The sequence below is a fragment of the Ciconia boyciana genome, chromosome 2 (assembly GCF_034638445.1).
Source record: "Ciconia boyciana chromosome 2, ASM3463844v1, whole genome shotgun sequence".
In the NCBI taxonomy this organism is placed as follows: domain Eukaryota; kingdom Metazoa; phylum Chordata; class Aves; order Ciconiiformes; family Ciconiidae; genus Ciconia; species Ciconia boyciana.
The window spans coordinates 100,236,147-100,259,227 of NC_132935.1; the positions used below are offsets into that span (position 1 = coordinate 100,236,147).

The 23,081-nt window shown below is 36.6% G+C and overlaps 1 protein-coding gene across 2 annotated transcripts in view; it reads left to right on the top strand.

Moving 5' to 3' along the window:
- Positions 1-23,081, top strand: part of RANBP9 (RAN binding protein 9) — a 42,173-nt gene that overhangs the window by 17,779 nt on the left and 1,313 nt on the right. The window contains exons 3-13 of one of the 2 annotated variants that reach the window (XM_072853351.1): positions 4,339-4,391; positions 6,476-6,643; positions 9,779-9,801; positions 11,805-11,989; positions 12,805-12,917; positions 14,268-14,376; positions 15,784-15,974; positions 17,752-17,899; positions 19,601-19,674; positions 22,044-22,195; positions 22,894-23,005. In XM_072853351.1, the coding sequence (XP_072709452.1) occupies positions 4,339-4,391; positions 6,476-6,643; positions 9,779-9,801; positions 11,805-11,989; positions 12,805-12,917; positions 14,268-14,376; positions 15,784-15,974; positions 17,752-17,899; positions 19,601-19,674; positions 22,044-22,195; positions 22,894-23,005 (1,328 nt within the window). Of the gene's footprint in view, positions 1-4,338; positions 4,392-6,475; positions 6,644-9,778; positions 9,802-11,804; positions 11,990-12,804; positions 12,918-14,267; positions 14,377-15,783; positions 15,975-17,751; positions 17,900-19,600; positions 19,723-22,043; positions 22,196-22,893; positions 23,006-23,081 lie in introns of both variants that reach the window. The other variant, XM_072853350.1, reaches the window with a different exon arrangement.

Consider the following 23,081-nt stretch of genomic DNA (forward strand, 5'->3'; position numbering starts at 1 on the left):
TAGTTCCCCAGGTTATACTGTCTTTAATAGAACATGTAGGCACAGTGAAATTCAGAAGCAATTTAAGTCTTTGCAGATAGCAGGTTGTTAATGAAATCTCTGTAGTAGGGAGGCTATTACATGTTTTTTTCATTACTTAAAGATATACTAAATTATTTTACTTGTCTTTACAAATACAATATAGAATATTTGTTTGGTTTTTTTTTTTTAGCTAGAGAAGTGGTTATTTAGTACTTTAGCCACTAGTAAGCTTTCTGATGTAACTGTGATTTGGTATAGTTTTTGAGATTCTATATTCCTCTTTATGGAATGGGCGGGATAGGATATAATTAACCTGAATTCTGATTATTATCAACTTCCATATTGAAAGATCTCCCATACACCTTCAATATAGTGGCTAAGAGATCTAACGGAACAGTTTCAAATAAAAATCAGAATTGTGTCTCTTATAGGAACTGCTGGGTTTTTTTTCTTTGTCCTTATGTTTTAGCAGGCTCCAGTTCTGTGCCATCTCTTATTGCTATTTTTTCCTTCTATTTGGTTCTGTTTTTTTTATTTCTTACACTTAGTCTATTCAGGCATCCAAGTGGAAACTTTAGGCTCCAGCAAAAATGTGAATTTAGCTCTTTGACTGGAAAGATACTTGAGGAGAAAATAGTTATTGTGAGCTTGCTGCTTCTTATACATTTCACTGCAGAGAAGCCTAGGCTTTTCAGTCTGCGTTAGGGGAAAAAAATAGGTATAATGGTGCCTCTATTTTTGACATTGACTTTTCTTTTGCTTTGTGGCAAAAAGTTGAATCTTCAGCAAATTTTAAACTCTGTAGTTTTGTAGTATTCCTAAAAATTTCTATATGACTTGCAGTTGTGAAATGTAAACTAGAAGATGTGCTCAGACACTAAAATTGTAATCTGTATCTTTAATGAACTGGAACAAGAATACAATTTGAAATGAAAAAGCAAGAGTATGTAAGATGCGCTTGCTTTCTTGGTCCTTAATACCAATTTGGCTGCACTTTAAATTGGTTTTCAGCCATGGTCTCTTATTTCAGTCTCTCATGGGTTGATTTCATGTATTCCATGAGTGGTTTTACATGTTGTTTGTAATTTTATGAGCTCCTGTAAGACTTGAGCACTTTAATGATGAGTAGCAACCGGTGGTACGGAAATGCTCAGAGAGAGGGGCTTCTTAATAAAAAGGGTCCCAGGCTGCTTCCTTCTGTTTGCCTAGGTAAGTGATCCTCCCACCACAGTAGCCAGGGATGTTTATGGGTGGGGAGCTGAGATGGAGGAACCATCCGCAGGTATGTAGGGAAGTGATGAGGGAGGCGGCATCAGAACCACACCATTATTCACCCTCTCTGGTTTCTCAAACCATGCTGTGTCATGTCCATTTTTGGAAGGTGCTACATGTCGGAGTGAGCGTGCTGCTTCCTGGTGTTGACACCTCTCTTTCCCCAGGGCTGCTGTTATGGCGTGACATAGTCTAAGTCGACCTGTTCTTCCTGTCTGTGGCTATCTCCTAGACCAAACCCATTCATGTGACAGGACAGCAGGAAATGCATCATGAAAAGACTGAGATCAGTCTGGGCCTGCATTGCACCTGGGTGCTAGCATGTCTGCTTGTTGTGCTGCCCTGCATTGTTATCGTGGGCTAAGGGAGGAAAACTTAAATGCATTGCTATGCCACTGTTCGGTTTCTGAGATGCATGATATGTGAACCTTAAGGAAGCAAACAGGAAGACAATTTATGTAATTCTTCCCACTGAAGCAAGTCTTTTTGCAGACAATGACTCTGGACCTAAATATGGGCTAAGCTTCTTTAAAAACCAAAAAAGTCTTTTTATGAAGCTTACAGGTGCCAAGAAAAGAAAAAAAGTTACGTGTAGTGGTTTGGCATAAATAACAACTCCTGTTGATGAATTTTAGAGCATCTAAAGCCTATCTATCATGGTACTGTTTTCCCTATCAATTTATAGTGTACTAAATCTGGTTGAACATCAGATTAGCTATCCATCAACTATAACAAATAAATTAGCTTAATTGATGAGCCTTTAATTTCACTCACTTCAAAACCATAAATTGTAGACATTCCTTTTTACTTTTGAAAGATAACTATAGTAAATGTGTTAATTATTTGAAATGTTTTAATCTAATTTTACATGAGTTTCTATTAGTACCAAGTCTCCTTGATGAAATGGTGTTAACATTCCAAGTAGTTGTATGTGAATCCCAGGGACAAGTATATACTGTTGAACATCCGTCTTCTTACTGAGATGGTGTCAGTGCTTAGTGCCTTGTAGTTGTTGCCAGTGGGTAAAGAATCCTTGTTCCCAGCTGTATTAAGTACAGTGTGTCCGTGTTTACAATTGTTACTGAGTTAAAGAGGAGGCTCAGAAGATATGATATCTGAGGGAGAAACAACAGGTGGTACCAAAATGTTCCCTAGATTATGATTTTCTATCTAGCATTTTACATTTTGGTGTAACTTTAATCTTGTTTCTGTAAGAATACTGAAATGAAACTTTTGATTGGGATGAAGGGGTTTTTAATATGACTTATGTTGAAAGGCTTTTTGCAGTTGGTGGAGTTCTTTAAGTTATCTAAAATTATTTTTAAAAATAAATTTCCTTTCTTTAATAAATTCTCCTTAACAGAAGACTTTACAATTACAGATCTTCAGTCTTTACATGAGAATCCTTCATGCATCAGACTCCAGACAATGCTAATAACAATTCTGCCTTTATTATTTAAGACAAAATCAAGGGTTTTCCACTTGTTGCTTTCATTTATAATTGTTTTGTTGACTCTGCTGCTGCAGTGGTGCCTCAGTAATGTAATTAGCAATGCAGAAAAGACTAATCCTTTTGTTTGTTGCCCATTGCTTCAGCTCTTCAGTATCTCTAAATGTAATATATGCTATATATGGTTCTGAGATTCCGTTTCATTCTGGTATGTTGGAGGGAGAGGAAGATGGTATCATACATTACAAATTATCAGAGGAGGGCTTTGTAAATATCAAACATAGAAGCAGGTAAGGTAACTGTTGGAAGTGATCAATTGAAAAAGCAGAAAGCCCAGTACACAATTAAACATATGACCTCCGAGATTTGCCGCTTGGTTTCATTCTATGTGAAACATATTTAAAATAGCAGGTTAACCTGGACTTCCTGGTAGAATAGTTGCTTAAAAGTTGCTTTTTATGAGATCGGAGTACAAAGGTCATGTTTGTTGACTTAAACTTTATTTTCAAATTGGCATGGGTGAATATTTTTTTTCATACTGTTTATTTATTATTCCATGACAAATTTATGTTAACTAATTTGAACGAGTGTCAAAATGGTTTGAATGTTTTGATAAACTACGAAGTGTTAGGTTTAGGTGATTTTTGAGTGCTTTCTTTAGTTGATGAGGGAGGTTTGGTTTATTTTGGGCAGGGGGGAATTGGTGAAAGCCTAGCTTTTCACTATGCTGTTTTTCTTTTTGGATTCCTGTCATCTTGGTCATGAAATGACTTTTGCTTAAGAAACAGAAGCAAAATTGATTTTACTAACTTCAAATAGTGTGATTTGGGGGTGGGGAGATCATTCATTTCAGCTTTTCAGTATTTGCTATTAAATTGTTAACAATTGTACTGGACACGGACTTTATTAGAACTACCTTTTGTAAAGCTGACTTTTGGACGTTAGTGACCTAGCCATAACTTGTTTAGACTTAAGATTACTGGTTAGTATAGTAAAAATATTTTCCCTCTTTAGTTTGCCAACAGATTGCCAACAGCTAAGTAACGTTGCTGGTAAATTTCTCAAGATAGCATTCTGCTCTATGATCCAAGCCTTTAATGTTTTGGTGTGATCCCTTTTCATAAGTGCTGTGCAAGGATGCAATTTGCTGCTGAAATAATGCACAGTTTTGCCTGTGTTTTGTAAAATTACTCATTCTAGCTTGTCTGCAAAACATGATTAGGTATGTTGAAGATGATGAAATTGGTATGTGTATAGCTTTACCCTTACTTTCAAAATAAAGCATGGCCTTTGGCTTTCTTCGTTCATGCTTTAAACTTTATGGCTAATATCAATATTGTCCATTGATAACCCAGGATGCCTAAAAGAGAAGAAAGTTGTCCTTACCTCTTGCAGGGACAGAATCTGTCTATTAAGCCATATATATGCTAGGGATTACTTTTCAGCTTCCTTGCTGTTATGCCACTATTAAATGACCTCTCAGCAACTTAATTGGTATATTGATTAATCAGCACAGTGTTTCTTGGCAATATCCCACATATATATGTATTTTTGTAAGAGACAGATAAATTTCTTTTGCTCTTTCATTTTTACAGTTACATGGGAATTGGGCTTTCGGCACAGGGTGTGAACATGAACAGACTACCAGGTATATTTCAGTATTTACTATGTTTGAGAAGTTACTTACGTTGGTTAATTGTGTTTTTTAAAATATGCTTGACCTTGATGGGAAGGTTCTGGTAAGCAACAGAGAGTGTAGCATGATATCTCTGTGTTGTATCTGTTATCTGAATTATATAATGCTTGTAGCTAAAAAGTTTAGCTTTTACTGTACATTTGCTCCTGTACTACTTCCCCCAACTGTTAGTCTTATTTATAACATTGTGCAGATACTTTTTAGCAAACAAATACATTTTTAAATTTTCATCATATTTCCTGATAAAAATGAAGCTATAGATTTCCTTGCTCTGTAAACTGAATTTCTAGCAATAAAGATGATCTACTATGATAAAAACTTTGTCAAACATGGAGTGAGCTCTCCTACTGTCAGTTTCCATACTGTTACCTTTCCAATCTTAATAGTAAGGATGTGTAGCATAGTTTTAAGTTTTGACTGTTCCATTGACCTGCATGGTCAAAGACACTGTCTTGTTAACAATTGTCTGCAATATCTCTGTATAGTATTTAAAGAAGTTTTGTATGTATGTGTGTATGTGTTGGTTTTTTTAATAGATCTTTGAATGTATTAAAAAAACCAACATCAACAACAAAAAAACCCACACAAACACCCCCCCCCCCCTTACAAAAAAACCAAACCCCTGATTTTTTTAAATTCCTACTGTTAGCCAAGTATAAAATCATGTTGAATTGACCTTAGAGTATCTGTATTCTTTCTTTTGCACTGTTACTTTCTCACCCAAATGTTCTGGTAGATAACCTTATGATGATGGCAAGTCCCAGTTACACTGTGAGCCCAACTAAGGATGATGAATTATTAGTGGGTGGCATTAAGTTTATTTTGAGTATGATTTAGGATGCATTGCAAATAATTATCAAAGTACTACTAATCAATGTAACTGCAGTAGTTTGGGGTGTTTAATTTACTGAGAGATACTTAATGTGGTGCCAGCTGAAGCTACTGATCACACAGATTAAGGGCCTAAGTATGGAAAATACTTTCAAATTAACCTGTTAGGCAGCAGCTTGACAGAAGAATAAACCCACAACCTTTTACTCTTTAAAAATAGTTTGAGTTGTCAGTATAAATTCTTATAGCCAGAATGCATGGTGTGTGTGTATGTATATATATATGAAATTTGGTGATTTGTGTTAAGGATCATGTTTTATGTTATTTTGAATAGGCATTTAATAGATCTGTTAGGAAGATTTTGTGATGCCTGAAAGTTTACTCCTTTTCTATGTGTTTTTGTTCATTATTGAATTGCAGAGAGTGTGGACAGGTATTTTTAAATGAGCTCAGACTAAAATAGCTTGCTGTGAATTTCATTGAGTAGTGTAACAATATGAAGCTTCTTAACTGGTTCTGCAGCTTCTTCACCTGCAAAATTAGCACCAGATTTGCATACATAATTATTTGCCTGCTGGCTGTGACTTTCACCTGTATTGATAATTTTTTTCCCTTCTTTTTTTTTTTGTAATTTTTAAGGGCAGCAAAGCTAGTGACACTGTAGTCTGGAGATTCTGCTATTATGTAGGGACTGCTTGCTGCTGTGAATAGTCATTGAGAATAATCAGAAGTAGAAATGTGTTTCCCCAGAGATGCATGTTTGGGTTTTAGCCAGGAAGAATTTGATTATGACATATGGTAGCAATAGTTTTGCAAGATGAAAGGGAGAACAGGAGAATCTTCACTGCTTTATTGGGACATGTCAGATCTGCATATAGCTTTTTGAATTTCAACATTGTAGCTGACTATATTTTTGGTGTTGATAATTTTGTGTCTTCACTTAAAGAGAAAAATGTTTTATCTGAACTTGCATTACCTGTTATGTACTACAATGGAATTACCTGTTCAGACATTTTGATAAAAGAGGTTGTAATTTTTTTTTAAATGAAGCAGATTTGGTAGTTAGATAAGAAATCTTAGAAAGCAGAAAGCTGAGCATAGTGATTAACCGTATTAACCTGGTTAGAATATACGAACTTTGCATAGTCTTTCCATTATTTTATAATAAAGGAAACTAATATATTGCAAATGCTTTTGTTCTCTAGGTTGGGATAAACATTCATATGGTTACCATGGAGATGATGGACATTCATTCTGTTCCTCTGGAACTGGACAACCCTATGGCCCAACGTTTACTACGGGTGATGTCATTGGTTGTTGTGTCAACCTTATCAATAATACCTGCTTCTACACAAAGAATGGACACAGCTTGGGTATGGAGAAATGTTATATTTAATGGTAACATTATGTCTGTAAGTCTGTTGTAAATCTGAAACTCTCTTCATGTCAGAAGCAAAGTGTTTGAATAGTTGTTTTGATAGTCTCATAATCTATGAATTAATTAAAGAATTGGGAAGACCAATTTCTTGTGCACCACTTGCACTAACGTTCCTTGTGAATTTGGAAGGATTTGTCATAGCACCTCATTCCACAGGGCCTGCATTTATGAACTCCGCTACTAAATCCACAAATACTTGATGTTTATAAGGTAATAGATAATAAGAGGATTGAGGAAATGGAGAATGGATATAGCTAAAATTCATTGCTGCTGTATGGGGGACACGTAGCCTTCACTAAAACCTTACACTGGATGGGTGTTATTTTGAACATATGTTGAAGAACAGTGTCTTTTGGATTCCCAGTCTGGAGTCATGCATAGTTGGGCTAAAGCCATGAATTATACAAGTTGTGCTAAAATTAAGTCCATTAAATTCTTGTGGTAAATTTTAGTATTATGCAACACCGCAAGACAATTTTTGAGTTGGAAGATGTCAGGAGGGGGTAGAATTAAAATTTTTGATGCAATATATATAATAATTCAGTTAATGCAATTTAATGACCAAAGATTTGGAGTGTAAAGAAAAAAGAAGAAAAAAAAATCTACTTCTTGCATTAAGGAGAGAGCGAGGACTCGGGAAGAGATCTTGGAATTGTACTGAGGGGAGTAGGAAGTTTCAAGGGGTAAAGCTCAGAAAGAAGAAATAAGGTTTTTGTCATGGGTAGAAATGTGATAAGGAAAAGAGGGGCTAGCTTGAAATGAAATAAGAGGTTATTGAGATAGGGACTCTTGAAGTCACTGTTCTGTTTTCTCACGTTGCCAAAGATGATGAAGGTTTGGAAAGCAGTAAGGGGAAAGACATGGTTTAAATTCTTCTTGTCTCTCAGAACAAGACTGCCTGTTTGTTTGCTCAGGGCCTGAGCAAACAGATCTAACTTGGGAGTTTTCCTGCCCCTACTCAGAGCAGGGCTTAGATGCCTCCAGAGGTCAATTACAAGTAATCACTTCTGTGATTCTATTCTATCATGATTTAATGTTTCTTCTAAATTGAATTAGTCTATATACCTGGACTTAATACCTTGACGCCTACGGCAATGGGATGCTTGAACCATGCACTCTGTAGTTGTTTCTTTTGGCCCTGTTGCAGGGTATATGTCAAAATGGAAGATAACAGGCTTATGTTGTGTTTACCCTAATCTTTAACTGGGTTAAAGCTGAGAAGGGTAGTCTTACCTTATTCCCTTTTTGGAACTAGTAACAGTGTGCCTGCAGGTAAGTTGGATCAGATTGTTGATCAACTAAAGAGATGCTGTTTTTCTGACTACCCTTATGGTCACATGCATAGAAGAGCTAAGAAGGGAGGAGCAGAACCTTCTCTTTCAGTGGAAGTCTTCAAGCAGACTGGATTAGGCCAAATGTGAAGCAACACTCCAAGTGATTAAAAACTGTTTAAAGAGGAGAACTGTTTAAAGAGGAGAATGGCATAGGTGAGGAGAGGCTAGTAAAATGTCATATGTCATAGACAGAGTCTGACAAACGCTTTATGGATTGCAGAAGGAAACCTGACAGCTGTTCTGCTGTTGTGGGCTTTGCTAGCTTGAATTTCTGACAGAGGAAAATCGATTCTGTGTTTAGGGGAAAAAGAAATTTTGTCTGTCTTGCTGGGTTGTTGTTGCTGCTAGTTGTCCAGAATTCCTGTATGATCATGACTTGGAGGAGATTTATGTTTCTTCTCTGGGCCACAGATGCAGTCTAGAGTATTGGAAATCTCTGGCTCAGCCTGGGATTTGATGCTACAAAAAGGGCTAAGCAATTATTTATGCAAGTGTGAAATCCTGGGTTGAAAAAAAAATGAAACCAAACCTCCCCAAAACCCCAATACCTACATGTCACTCAGTCATTGTTTATAATTTATCTATCTTGCCTACTGCCATGGTTATTTTGGAAAAGGGTGAGTTGGATGTCAAAATGTGCCAAACAGAGAAAGTGGTAATAGCTTAGAAAAAGTTAGGGTGTGAACAGGTAATAAATAGAATTATAGCTTTGAGAAGTGATGGGAGGAAACAGATTCACTCTATATGTCATTCTTTTGTATCAAAGATGTAAGGAATCCAGATGCTCTTGAGATTTGAAATCTTGGTGAAGAATGGAGATGGAAAGCAGGGGTGGAATTTAGGACAAAAGGTTAAAAGCTTTGTTTTAATCTTAAATTTGAAAAGGCAGTCATACAAAATAAATAAGAGTTTGAAGGGATAAGTGGATTTGAATCATTATGCACTTGTAAAAAAAAAAAATTTGAAGAAATACTTGCAACAATAAAGGAAATAATGAAATACTGTTATAATTTGGCTGTCAGAAGGAGATTTCCTGATATTTATTTTTTAACTGAAAGCTTCCCCCCCCCCCCCCCCCCCCCCCAGTTGCATGGAGTTCCTGAAGTGTATAAAGGTCAGATTTTTCTCTAATCCTGAGACAGCAAAATCACTGCCTTGGTCTTATGGGTAGATGGATGCTTGTAATTATGTAACAAGATATTAAGCTATTCTGTTTGAAAACCAAAACACCCTGGTGTGGATTAGAGTGAAACATTTACCAGACTGGTTTGGAGTATTATGGGCATGTGCTGCTTATGTAAAGATAATGCATACTTATGAAGAAAAGTAATAGCAAACAAGAAAAGACACCGTTAAATCTTGGTGTCGCAGCATCAAGACATGCAAGTGAAAAAATATCTTCAGATATTCTTATTTTTCCTCTTAATTTTAATCTGTAGCCAGAATTTTCATACTTTCTAATCTGCCTATCTATGATGTTTGCTAAATCTTATGCTCTGTTTTGAAAAATTGAGGACAAATTGAGTACTTTTGAATGACAATTACTTTTTGCCAAATATTGCCCTTTATTACTCAAGCACATTAGTTGTGCCTAAGCATCATGGATGTCACCATACTTAACTACTTCTTTCTGAGATGGTTTGGGTGAGTTTTCTGAACATATAATGATACACTTAAGAAAATGAGGCTAGAATCCAGACATATGGAAATTAATCTGAATTTTCTCTTCATTACAGGCATCGCTTTCACAGATTTACCGGTAAGATAAGTGCATTTTCAAACAGCTTTCCTTTGTATTATAAATGCAAGTTACATCCAAAACATCTGTTTACCTTATGCTTCTTGGAAGTACAATGATAATCTTCTTAACCAATTTAATATCAGATATTTCTCCTCATCGTTTCAGTGGTGATTTGTTAATTGAAGCAAAAAGTCTTTTGTTTTTACATTGATCCTCACAGGGATTTTCCTTTTCACGTTTTTAACAGGCAGTTCTAATGGATGTTTAGCAGAAAATAATACATACAAGTAGTTATTACATACTCTGACATATGCAGGCCTTACATACAAAGTCAAAGCTATATTAAACACCAACACGGTGCATGTGTGTACAGCTGTGTATCATATGTAGAAAGGCTGGCTACTTAAGACATGGTCACTGTAACCCATGCTTGATGCCTAATTTTCAACATCTTTCTCTATCCTGTTCACTCTATAAGATCAAACATACCAAAGTATTTTTTTTTTTTTAAAGAAAGCTGCAGATATCTGAAGTCATCTAGCTTTTCAGTCAATTAAATTGTACTTCCCTTAAAATTGTTATAAATGTGTTCCCTGTGCTACTGGTACAGGCATGACAACTGCACTTATTTTGGTTTTTTTCTCATCCACTTAATTTCCGATTTAATCTGGTTATGGTGCAGTGTGTGATGCACTTCATCTGGCCAGCTACTCCATTTGCTATGGCCTTAGGAGGCATGGACAGATATTAAGGAAAAATGAAGTCAATAACCCAGGGCGCCTCTCAGCCCCGCCACAGGGTTGGGTGCTTTCTGTAGGAAGCCACTGGTACTGTCCTGATCTGTGGGATGCCAGCAGGTCTCCTTGCTAGCACACGGTACCAGCACAGGAAAACTGACACTGTAATCTGAAGTTTGAAGCTGGACTCCTCGTTAGATTTGATTGTTTTAATGTCATTAAAAGATTTGAGACTTGCGCTTTGTTGATGAGTCTAGACTAGGTAACGCTATGAGCAAGGTTTATTTAAAAAAAAAAAAAAAAAGGGAGGGGGTGGAAATGGGGGCAAGATTGTCTTGGGCATGGTTTTAACAACCAGAGTATTTTTCTTTAATTTCACTGGGTTCACTGGGCTTCAGTGTTCCTACTGATAGCTTTAATTTATTTAGCATATAGTTCTGTAGATCAGCATACCATTATACCATACCACCATTGATTGCAGTGTAAATATGATGTAGGTGTATTTATAAATAATAATAAAAAAGCAACAAAACCCCACCTGCCCACCCAAAACCCCAACTGGTTGCATTGCCATTGCTGAGATGCTAGTTGCATTTAAGAAAGTTACTTCAATCCCAACAGGCAGATTTTATTTTTCTCATATTTGGCATATTTCAAATTTGCATGGAGACCTAATCTCTAAGCAGAAAATAAAACTGAGACAACAATAAATGCTTTAAAGTCTTTTTCTAGATACGAGTCCAGGAATTCACGAGAACTTCAATGCACTGTTACAGTTCTTTTTAGGCGCTACACTTGGACTTTGAGGCTAATGAGTTCTCTATCCTGTCAGTTCTTACCACTAAAATTCAGCGATGTTTTAAGTATTTCACCCCAAAAGGAAAATGGCCCTCTTTGTAAGTTTAATTTTTGTTCTCTTTTTAAAAGAAACTTTAACCCTGGTCTTTAAAAATCATTTAAAAATCAGTATTTAATATTTCGTAAAATGGAAACCAAAAGTTGTAAACTTTAGCACAGTTTAAAAAGTGCATTTTCTGACTAGAAAGAGAATGATCAGTAAGGCTTTCTTATTTGAAAAGAAAAAAATTATGACCACTGGGAATAAAATTTATCAGTCATTGTATTGCTAGATTGGTAGAAGTTGCTTTAACTGCTGGACAGATGATCCAGAGGTATTTGCTTCTTCACGCTACTAGCAGCAGTGGGGATATTGTTATAGAGATGAAAAAATAAAGTGGGGAATTTAGAATATGAGGAAAAAAATAATTAAAAAATTTCTTGCAGCCAAACTTGTACCCTACAGTAGGGCTTCAAACACCAGGAGAGGTTGTGGATGCTAACTTTGGACAACACCCATTTGTATTTGATATTGAAGACTATATGCGAGAATGGAGAACCAAAATTCAAGCACAGATTGACAGATTTCCGATAGGAGATCGGGAAGGAGAGTGGCAAACAATGATTCAGAAGTAAGACTTTGAATATTGTTCATTTAAAAAAAAAAGTTAATAGTTGCATGATTTCAGACTTTGTACCTATTTCTTTAAAACATTGTACCTATTGTCTTGTGCAAAAAATTACAGATAGTATTAAAAACTAGTACAAATAGTTTTGTTAACAGATTTCATAAACATGTATAAAATTGAGCATGAATAGATGTTTGGATAAGAGTTATCTACATCATTAATAAATAAGAGTTTATAATGATGAGTGTAAGCCTTCCATTCCGATTTGACCTATCTAATGTGGATTGGGGAGTTTAGAAAAATTGCCATGGTTGTAACGGGCAGTTTTAATGCTTTGGGCTCTGGAAATTTCCCTTTGCGTTCTTAGCATTCGGCATGCCAGGTTAAGTTGTGGCTCATTAGTGTCTCACTTGGAAAAATCGAGGTGGCTTTGCATTTTTTGTTTCTAAAGTGAAAACAAAAACATGGTGTGCAGAAATTTCACTTCAGTGTATGTAATGAGCAAAAAAAGAAACTTAATTAGCAGGTAATATTTTAATTGAGCCTGCCTTTGGGTGATGAATAATTTTTATTAAAATTCATCATAATAAAATGATACATTGATATTTTTAAATTGTCTTTCTGTACAGTGTTTTGAAGAAGACACTGGCTCTTAACTGAATTACTTTTGTCTGACTTGTACAGAAATTTCTGAATTTCAAGTAGAATTCTTTAGTTCAGTCACTTTTTTCAGAAAAGGGTTTTTACATTTAATAAGTTCTTGGTTTCTTACCTGTATTTAATTAGTGTTTCTGGGTTTTGTTTTTGTTTATTTTTAGAATGGTATCATCTTACTTAGTTCACCATGGATACTGTGCAACAGCAGAGGCATTCGCCAGATCCACAGACCAGACTGTGCTAGAAGAATTAGCTTCCATTAAAAATAGACAAAGTAAGGCTGGAAAGCATGTTACATCCTTTTTTTCCTCCCTTAAACAAATATTACATAAAACTTTCTCTTAAGCTTCATTGTAGAATTTCCTTTCAGCACCACTCCATAGCACAGTAACTGTCATGTAAAACAGTAGCTGTCATGTAAAGTTACACACATACGAACAGCTGGTTAAGATGAACTTCTGCACTAATGCTTTGGAACTTGTTTGATGTAGCGGAATGTGGTAAATTACCTGTTGTCTTTCTCTTGAATGGAAAATTGTGATCTGTCTTAAGCAAACGTGTGTAATGTCTCTAAACGAGTGTTTGTGAGAACTAATGGTCAGTCACAAACAGGAATATAAAACTTAGTCTTGACAAACTTTTAGACTTTTATCTTAATTGTGAAAAGGGATAGAGTTTAGAGAATGCTTTATAAGTTAAATCAAATTTGAGTTTTCCTGCTTACAGATGTGAGGGAAAAGAGGACAAGGAGAACTAACAGCAGTTCAGTTCTAACTTGCTGTGGCAGTGCTGTTTGGCAGCCTGATTAAACAGTACCTTCCCCGTTCATTTAAATCTCTGCTGTATGAACACAAGCATTTGTGTGACTGCATGACATACCACATGGGGAAACTGCTCTGGCTGAAAAAAAACCCCATTCGTTGGGCTGTTTTTCATTTGGATCAATTTCTCTGTTCGTGGATAGAGCTGTGAGGCTGTTTATGACTTGTGCCAGGTTACAGCAACAGAAGCATCAAGTAAAGCAGGGACTGTTGTGGAAAGGTTTAGTCAACTGTAACCTGACTGGAAGTATGTGTCGTAGGTGAGAGAGACTAAATTTTGTTTTTCTTAGTCAAAATTGAACCTGTGGGAGTGGGATGCAATTTGGACGTTCTTGGGTGATGATAGTTTGGTATGTGCTTATTTATAAAGGTATGAAAATGAGAAATAAATCGCAGAATAGTGTCTGCAATCTTAATCTAGCTCTAAATGTGCAATCAGAGTACAAAGTATAGTTGTATGCTGGTAATAAATAAAAATGTTGAGTACTCATTTAGATATATGCAGGTGGAGTGCAGTTCTTAAATTTTCCTATTGAACATTTTAAGGAAGCATGATCTTTCTTTACACTATTTCTTTCTAAGAGGAAAATACCTTGTTGATTGATGGTTGCAGTGTCTTTTAATCGTTAATTTACATGTATTAATCCGTAAGCTGTCCATTTAACTGATGTTGGTTTTGGTGAACAGAAATTCAGAAACTGGTTTTCGCAGGATGAATGGAGAACCCATTGAAACAACATAACAGCTGTATCCAAGTTTACTAGAAAAAAATCCTAATCTCTTATTTGTTTTTTGGTGAACAGGAATTCAGAAATTGGTTTTAGCAGGAAGAATGGGAGAAGCCATTGAAACAACACAACAGTTGTATCCAAGTTTACTAGAAAGAAATCCTAATCTCTTATTTGCATTAAAGTGAGTCTTCAAATTATACAGATGTGTGTTTATAGATGGCACAGTACCTTCTGAGACAAGACAGTTACTCATTTAAAGCTTTCACAGAAATTTAAACAAAGTTAAGCAGCGTTTTTTAGAAAATGTGTATACTTCACTTTTTTAATGCTATATTAATTGCTACATGTTTAACTAGGTTTTGTCATCAAGGTCCTGTTTTGCAGCATAATTCACATCTCACTGTAGACTTGTTCTCTAGAACTAAGTTTTGTAATTTTTAAAATCAATCTTAATCAGTTTGGGTGTCAAGTAAAATGTAAACTGATACACTGTCATATTCAAGAAGGTTAAGAGTCCTGTTGGCATAAGTTGGTCTGTTCCTCCAAATGGGTGACTGGCTTTAAAGACCAGTTTAAATGAGCTGTTTCACTCCATGTCACTTTACTAGAAACCTCTGGCTAATACTGTGGAAATTCCATAACCCCAAAGAGTTCTCTTGGCTTCCCAGGCACACAATAGTCACCTTCATTCTGGCATTTTTACTTGCCAGCTGCGCAGATACTCCAGAATTTTGTATCACGTTGTAGTGTTTGAATGCGGAAAAAATCTGTTACCTCCTATAAGAACAAGGCACTTTAATTTTTATGTTCAGTTAAGTAACTTGGAATGTGTTTTAAGTCTGTCATACTCAAGTGCTGAACAGAATTCACGTGATAGTACTGCAGACTTATCACAGAATTCACAAAATGCGAACATTTTGATGAAAGACTTCGCTTGATAACATCAACTGTATGTTATCTTTTTCTCAATCTGTCTTTCTAAATTTTGCCTGTTCTATTGAGGCTATCCAAGCCTAAAACATAAAGCAGTAGTTCTGAGCTTCCTTAAAGTCCATAGTAAAACCTCCTTATCTAAAATAAAATTGACAAAGAGCAACAGCCTCTAAAGGGAAGGTTTGTATATGAGCTTGCTTTTCAAACTGTTTTCTAGTGCAAATGTTTAATGTTAAGAGTTACTGTTTAATGCTTACTGTTCCAGACAGTCAAACTATGTTCTCATTTACTTTGAGAGAAATGACAGACATGACAACGTAAAGACATATCCTTCTCAAGAAATAACCTTGCCCCTGCCAATAAAACAAAACAGTTAAAACAAGAAAATATAGTTTAGCTCTCTGAATTTTGAGGACTTATTGGCAATGTCTGCCCTCGGAGGATAATATTCCTGTTCTCCTCCCTCACAAATTTTGTAATTGTGTATTTTTGGCTGAATACTCCAAAGCTTATTGATGATTGGGTTACTGACATCCAGCATTTTGTTGAGTCAGACTTTTTATATATTTAACACTAAAATTAAATCATTGCTATCGCTGGTAAATTGAAATGTGTAAATTGTTTTATTAGCTTAACTTTTTTGCCTTTTGTTTAGGGTGCGCCAGTTTATAGAGATGGTGAATGGTACAGACAGTGAAGTGCGGTGTTTGGGAGGCCACAGTCCAAAATCTCAAGATAGTTACCCTGTTAGCCCACGATCGTTCAGTAGTCCTAGCATGAGTCCCAGCCATGGAATGAATATTCACAATTTGGCAACAGGCAAAGGGAGCAGCACACACTTTTCTGGTAAGTTGATGGATAGATTTGGATGTAGCACAAGAGGTAGATTTTTTTGCAATTAAGTATCGGGAAAAGTTACAAATACTCACAGACTGACTATTTGTTTTGCTTAAGAATTGATACTGAATGCTTTGTATACAAGTATAGTTTTAATGATTAAAAGATGTGATTCTCAGTCACTGGGGAAATGGAAAGTGTATAAACAGAATCAAATCGTTTTTGCATGTGCTCTTGATTTTACTAGGGGTTTGCAAAGTAGGTTGCCCCTGATTTCTAAGAAATGCTTGCTTCCGGGAGATGGAAGGTTCTGACACAAATTTCTGTTGTCCTTTCGATGGAAATTGTATGGCTTGGGCACGGTGGTTTAAATCCCGTAAGTGGTGTATACGATCCATTTCCTATGATGTTTATGGAGTAGTAGGAACAGCTGCTCTTGTGTAGGAAACACCAGAAGCTAGGTGGTGGAGTTAGGTAAAAGACTTTCTGCTGGCAGCCAAATTTCAGTCTGCACAGCTGAAACAGTTCTGAGAGCGTCTAGGTGGTGGTAAAGCTTCAGTGGGAAGCCATGAATGTTCAGAGCTGCCCCATGCCTATGGGGAGATCACCATGCCTTCCAAAGCACCCCTGCAGAGAAGTTGGGCATGTTAAAATGGTACGTGAATGTGTCATCTTTGAACCCAAGACTCTTAAGGTAGCAGAGGCCATCGATTTTCACTTCTGTTTCATTCTTAAATCCAAACTGGAGCTGGTTTGGGGCTTCCCCCCCCCCCCCCCCCCCCGCCTCTTGGTGGGATTGAGTAGGAAGCCAGTGTAGCCTGGCCACCAGAATACCTGCTGCCCTTGGAAAGGCAGCAGGTTCGCTTTTCTTCCCTCTCTGTCAAGACTGTGCTATCATGTGTGTGACTGGAGGCCTGCTCAGATTTTCTGTTTGTTCTTCAGGTGGTTATTGGGGTGTATTGTAGAAAGTACCTCTAACTTTATAATTTTGAAAATAGAGGCACCACTTAATAAGCAAGTTGATGAATGTATTATTAGAATTGAGGTTTGGGATTTCCTGAATGGCAGCAACTGTTTTGTTTATAAAAAGACCTTCCTGTGACCTGTTTCTATATTAGAAGATACTAGGGAGCTCCTGCTTTTGGGCTTGATAGAACTGGCAATTACATGTTTGCTTCAAATAGTAGTTTCTTGATTATATTTGAGAAGGGTTAGAAGAGATTTTAGCCAGACATCATAATTTCACAGCATGGTGTAATTTTATTTAGCAAAACACAATATTAACATTAAAATAATTGTATGGGGAAGGAGGGAGGTTGTATTTAAGTGTAGCAATATGTGAAGTATTTTCAGCACTGCATTTTACTGCATATTTATCAAGAGAATTATGTGATTAGAAATTAGTAAGATGCATGTCTGCTTCCATGCATAATGATTACAGTGGTCCAGAAAAGATTTTCAGATCTTTCAGAAAAAATGTATCAGTTCTAAAAAATTATTCTACATTGATGCAGTTTTCTGTTTTACTGGTGTATAAGTGCAGCTGAAAAACCTTCTCATGTATGTGTTAGTACTTGTTAAATAATGCTTAACTTCTGCACTGTAGAAGCCGAAGCCTTAAAGGTTCAAATACCTGAAACACAGAGGCTAAGTATTTGAGTCTGTCTGTTTGGCAAATCTATCGTTTACTGACCAGGAACAATTAAGCTATACTTATCTCACTTCTATAAATCGGTACTTAAAAATAAGCTTGTAGATGATTACAATTATTAAAACTTTCTTTCAGGGTTTGAAAGTAGTTGCAGTAATGGAGTAATATCAAATAAAGCGCATCAATCATACTGTCACAGTAAACACACGACTACCAGCTTGAATGTACCAGAGCTCAACAACATAAATGTATCAAGATCACAGCAGGTTAACAGCTATTCCAGGTGAATAAACTTCAGATGCTTCTAACTTATATTAAGGCTTGTGTGGTCCATGTGCTTGTATTGCAGAGAAGAGTTTTCAGTGGGATTTGATGTGATTTTTTTTTTTAAAGGACAGTTAAAACATTTAGTGTAAGGGGCCAACAGCTTGTGATCACTCTAGCGTGCCTTGGTTTTGTTTAAACTTTGCAAGCTCAATAGACTGTTTTGTCCTGTTTGGTTAAAGAAATGCAATGGACAAAAATAAATTACCTCGCTTATAGCTATTTATGGTCAGTTTTGAAGTTGTATAGTGAAGATTAACTAGCTCTCTGGTGCTTGGGATTTTAATTTAAGCCACTGACATTGATTTAAGCACGTTGCATGTAGGTAACGAAAGGTTTTCCAGATACTCTCCATTTGTGGCAGTATCTGCAAAGTAAACACAATTGAGATGCATATGAATTGTGGACTCCCTTCCATTGCATACATAAGAATTGTTTGCCTACTCCAATCACTGTCACTTGTGCAAACACATTCAATTCAGAGAATGAAAATAGGTATATTAACCAGGGTTAATATGGTTATTCATAACCGGTAAATATTAAGCTCTGGGTTGCACAGATGCAGCAGAACTTAATTTGATGTGAAATACAACAATACTCGGCTGTGTTGTCCAAGATAGTTTCCCAAAACTACCAACTATGATGTGATGATGTGGTGGTGATAACAAAAAGTATTTCAGTTGGCTAGTGATGATTGGGGAAAAAAAAAGTAAAAGTAACAATTTACTTTTTAGCTTCATGATTTGTATTTGCATCAGCAATTGCATCTGCCAGAAAGCCTGACAGCCTCCAGGCAACTCTGAGATTTTTCACAGGAGGAAGACAATTCCTTGGCTGCAGTGTTGCCCAGTCAGAGAGGCCTTTTGGTTTCCTTCCTCAAAGGAAGCTGAGTATTTTTGGTTGCTTAGAAGCAAGATACTAAACTTTTAAATTTAATCTTTTTGGTCTTGAGAGAGGTTTTAGGTTGTCATTCCCATGATGAAATAGAACAGGCTAGGATGTATCTGTCAGCAAAGCTGCAGTCCCCAAAGCCGTGCTGGCATTTTCTAAAAGTGCTTCTGTGACCCACTGCGAGCAAAGTGTAGTGAGGAGTTGTATGCTCTGAATTTGCCTCTGAGTATCTCTTCAGTGTTTTGGTTTACTATTTGCTTTGAGTTTTTCTTTTTCCCTGCTATTCCACTGAGAGTAAATGAGAGGTCAAGGCTTTTTTGAAAGAATTATTGACCTAAATATGATATTCTCAAAGTAGGCTGTATATTGAGTTAACTGTGTTTTTAAAAAAAAGTGGGCATTGTGTATTTTCTCAATGCATTTTCTCCAGCTCTGTGTATGTACAGATATATAAACAAGGTAAGAACTTTTTGGTGTATATTTAGGAAGTGTTATACTACTTACTCCTGAATAATGGTGGACATGTTTAATTTTTCAGTATCTGAAAATTGCATTTCACTGAATGCTAATGTTAGTTGAGAGCGCCTCAAAATTTCCCTGGTGCTCTGGTATCGCGAGTTGCTATGGAAAAAACTGTGGTCTAACTTGGTAACATTTAAAAGCAGCTTTTCTGTAGCCAAGACGAGGAAGTACTGTGCTGAAGTCGTGAAGAAGATAACCCTAAGTACTTAAATATGAGTAAAACTTTTATTTGTTACTCTCTTTTCAGCAATGATGTAGACATGGAAACAGATCACTACTCCAATGGGGTTGCTGAGACTTCATCCAATGGCTTCCTAAATGGTAGTTCTAAACATGATCACGAAATGGAAGAATGTGACACAGAAATGGGTCTGCAGTGATATTTCTTACATTTTTATTAAGTGATGGCAACAAGGTTATGTTTTTACTTGCAATGCTTCCCAACTTGAAAATTAGGGATATTAGCTCAAATCTTAATTTTGTTTGTTTGTTTGTTTTGCTGTTATTAGATGTAAATCTTATAACCACTGATTTAGGTGGTCCAGTGTCAGTGTGAGAACAGGGAAAGTTGGTAACTCATGGATATTGAAACTAGCATCAATTTCTAAGGAAGAACCTTTGAGAAGAAACATCCTATCGTGTAGCATGCCTGGATTAGGGTTGGCAGATTGCTTCTCCCTCTTCCCCTAGTCCTCTTACCATTCATGGTTCTCACAGTGTCTATTGCACTCAACAGTAAGAGTAGAAATTCCAAATCACTTATATTGAAGAATGCAAAGTGCTAATATTAAATGCTCAAGAAAAGAGCTGTATTTGGGAGCTGAGGTGTGTTTAAAAAAAAAAAAATCCATCAAAAAAAATAGCCTGTTTTACATAGTTGTGGTCTAAAAAAACCTTTGTTTTACTTAACTGCTTTATACTCAGTCATATGTGTTGACATTAGTGACAAATGAGTATTTAAATACCCTCTGATTGCCAGCACACCATAAAAAGATACCGTTTACTCTGTCAGTTACAGTGTGAACTGTCCCTGTCCAGTAAAGGCAGTCAGATCACTGAAAGGCACGCAGGCTGGAGCTTAGACAATGGTTGTTACGGCTGGCTGTGTCTGAAGAAGATGAGGAATCCAGCCCAGCCATTTCTGCAGTTGCAGAACTATCTTCTCAAACAACTGATTTAACCAGACATCAATTAATAGGTAGTTTAAATGAAGTGTGAAACTTGGGACATCGCTGGTAAACTTTCAGAATGCAGTAGTACTTACAGATACCTATGAACGCTTCACAGTTCTGGCTTGTGCTGCTGCTGATCATGCAGCTTTGCTGGTAAATACTAGGTAACTTTTGAAAAGCAAACACAGTTCTGTTACAGCCCTGGAGGGGGGAGATGCACATTTCCAGGCTGTTTCCCTGCATTGTGCTCTGAAACTGGATAATAACAAGGCGTCGTTTCTGTGACAGAAAAAACAAAACACTTCTTTACTCTCTTGCAGCCTTTTCCACAGAGGCTTGCTGTGACAGATGTGAAGCAGCTACAGAGGGCGCAGAGTTGTTTGTGGTTTTTTTTAATGTAGTTGTTTTCTGCCTTTGGAAAGTGATGTCCTAGATTGGGCTGCAGCTAGCGACAAACACCACTGCTTGAAGACTTGTGGGTGCTTCACCTTTGTAAAAAAGAAATATGGCTCCTCCTCAATCTACATTGTTTCTTCCCCACAGTTTAAGTTTGGTGATTTTTTGCTTTTTGAAGTATTTATATATTCTCCTTAGTGCTGTGTATGTAATGTTAAGTAGGCAGATTTTTTTCCAGAGGTGATATGCTCACATCTAAGAAAAAAAAAAAGTGAAGGCCACTTGTTTGAAATAGTCATCAACATACATCACTAGATGTTGAAATCAGACAGGTTTTGTTAATTAAAGTGTACATCAAAATTCTGATTCAAAACTTGATTCCATTGATGAAAAAAGCCAAGGAATGGATAAATGCCTTTTTTTTTTTTTTTTTTTTAAACTGGCTGCTTTAGTTGTAAATTTAAAAAAGGCAGAACTTTGAGAGAAGCCAAGGGGTGATCTGCTATTCATAAACTGCATTAATGTCTTTTAAAATCACTAGTGTTGTGGAATATTGTAGCAAACAGTCAGGAAATCAATTGTAGTGTCCTGCTTGATTACAAAAGAAGCCTGAAATGTCCAAATTATTAAGCTAATATATTCTACAAGGAGTATGAACAGTCTAAATTATCATCTTGCAGCAACATCCATCATGGCTGTTTGGGAAGTTCAGGGGTTTTTACCCTCTATTAGCAGTTCCAGATTTGGTGTATCTTTAGAAGTGCAACGCCAAAGAATTAAAAAGGTAGAACTGTGTGGACTACTATTGTTGTCGTTATTAAACTCCCATAAAATTTTAGGGTAAAACTTGGTTTATAGTCTAGTTGGTTTAAAATTAACTATTGCAAAATAAACAGCATGTGTAGACAGCCTTTGCTGTTAACTAAGCCCCTTTAATGTTTATAAAGGAGCAATTCAGCAGTGTTCAGTATAGGAGTACATTATGCCAAGGTCTCTGGCCCAACGTGCTTTCTCTCTGAGAAGGCAGATATCTTTTGAGTGAAATCAGTGCAGATTCTCTAGATCCACAGATTGTTATTGTCAGCTCTATTAGTGGTGATGATGACGATATCATTTTTGCAGAAGTAGATTCAAGTCAGTTAAGACGTCAGCTCTGTGGTGGCAGCCAAGCAGCTATTGAAAGAATGATCCATTTTGGAAGAGAATTGCAAGCAATGAGTGAGCAACTAAGAAGAGAATGTGGCAAAAACACAGCGAATAAGAAAATGCTCAAGGTATGTTTAATCTTGAAATTGTGGTGTTAAGGTGAATAACTGTGCTGCCCAGCAGAAGCTTCCCACAGCGTGCAGCATTGCAATACTGTTCCGCTTTAATTTCTAAGACTTTTTTTTTTGTCCGAGAGCAGTATTCTAGTCAGCTGTGGTGTAGTGCTGTCTCCTATCTTGTCTGTGTAGCACATTCACAGGGAAGACAATTTCATACTGTAATACAATTAAAACTAGAAATTAATTTAGCACTTCCTTCTATCTCATTTCTGACCCTGTAGCTTGGCTTCTTGAACCAAAGTGCCTTTTTCAGCTCTAATGATAAATGAACCGCAACAAAGAGGATTGATACAGATGCCTAAAATGTGCTCTCTTTAGTACCCTGTGTGTTAATTAGTTTACCTTGATTCGAGATTGCTTGGGAAAAGAATTCCCCTGCCAAAGACTGACTGCATGCAATTTTCAGTCTGTTTTCTCTTTCCCCATCACTTACTAAAATACTGCTAACTTTTGTCTTCCTGTTGGGAAAAACACTGCTTGCTCAAAATGGAACAAGTCCTGTTACAATTTCTTTTTATCCTTTTGTATTGATGAAGGACACTGACAATCACCTTTGTGATTCCAAATCAAAATGGGTGAAGAAAATAGTCCTCATTTTCACTAGTAGAATATAGCTGCGAGATGTAATAAAAATCATCTTTCCACAGGATGCATTCAGTTTACTTGCATATTCAGATCCCTGGAGCAGCCCTGTTGGAAATCAGCTTGACCCAATACAGAGAGAACCTGTGTGCTCTGTACTTAATAGTGCAATACTAGGTAAGTAAGGGCCTGGCGGTTTTCACGTGTGGTACAGAGTGCCTTTCGTTCCAGACAGGTAGCACTGCTGCTCACC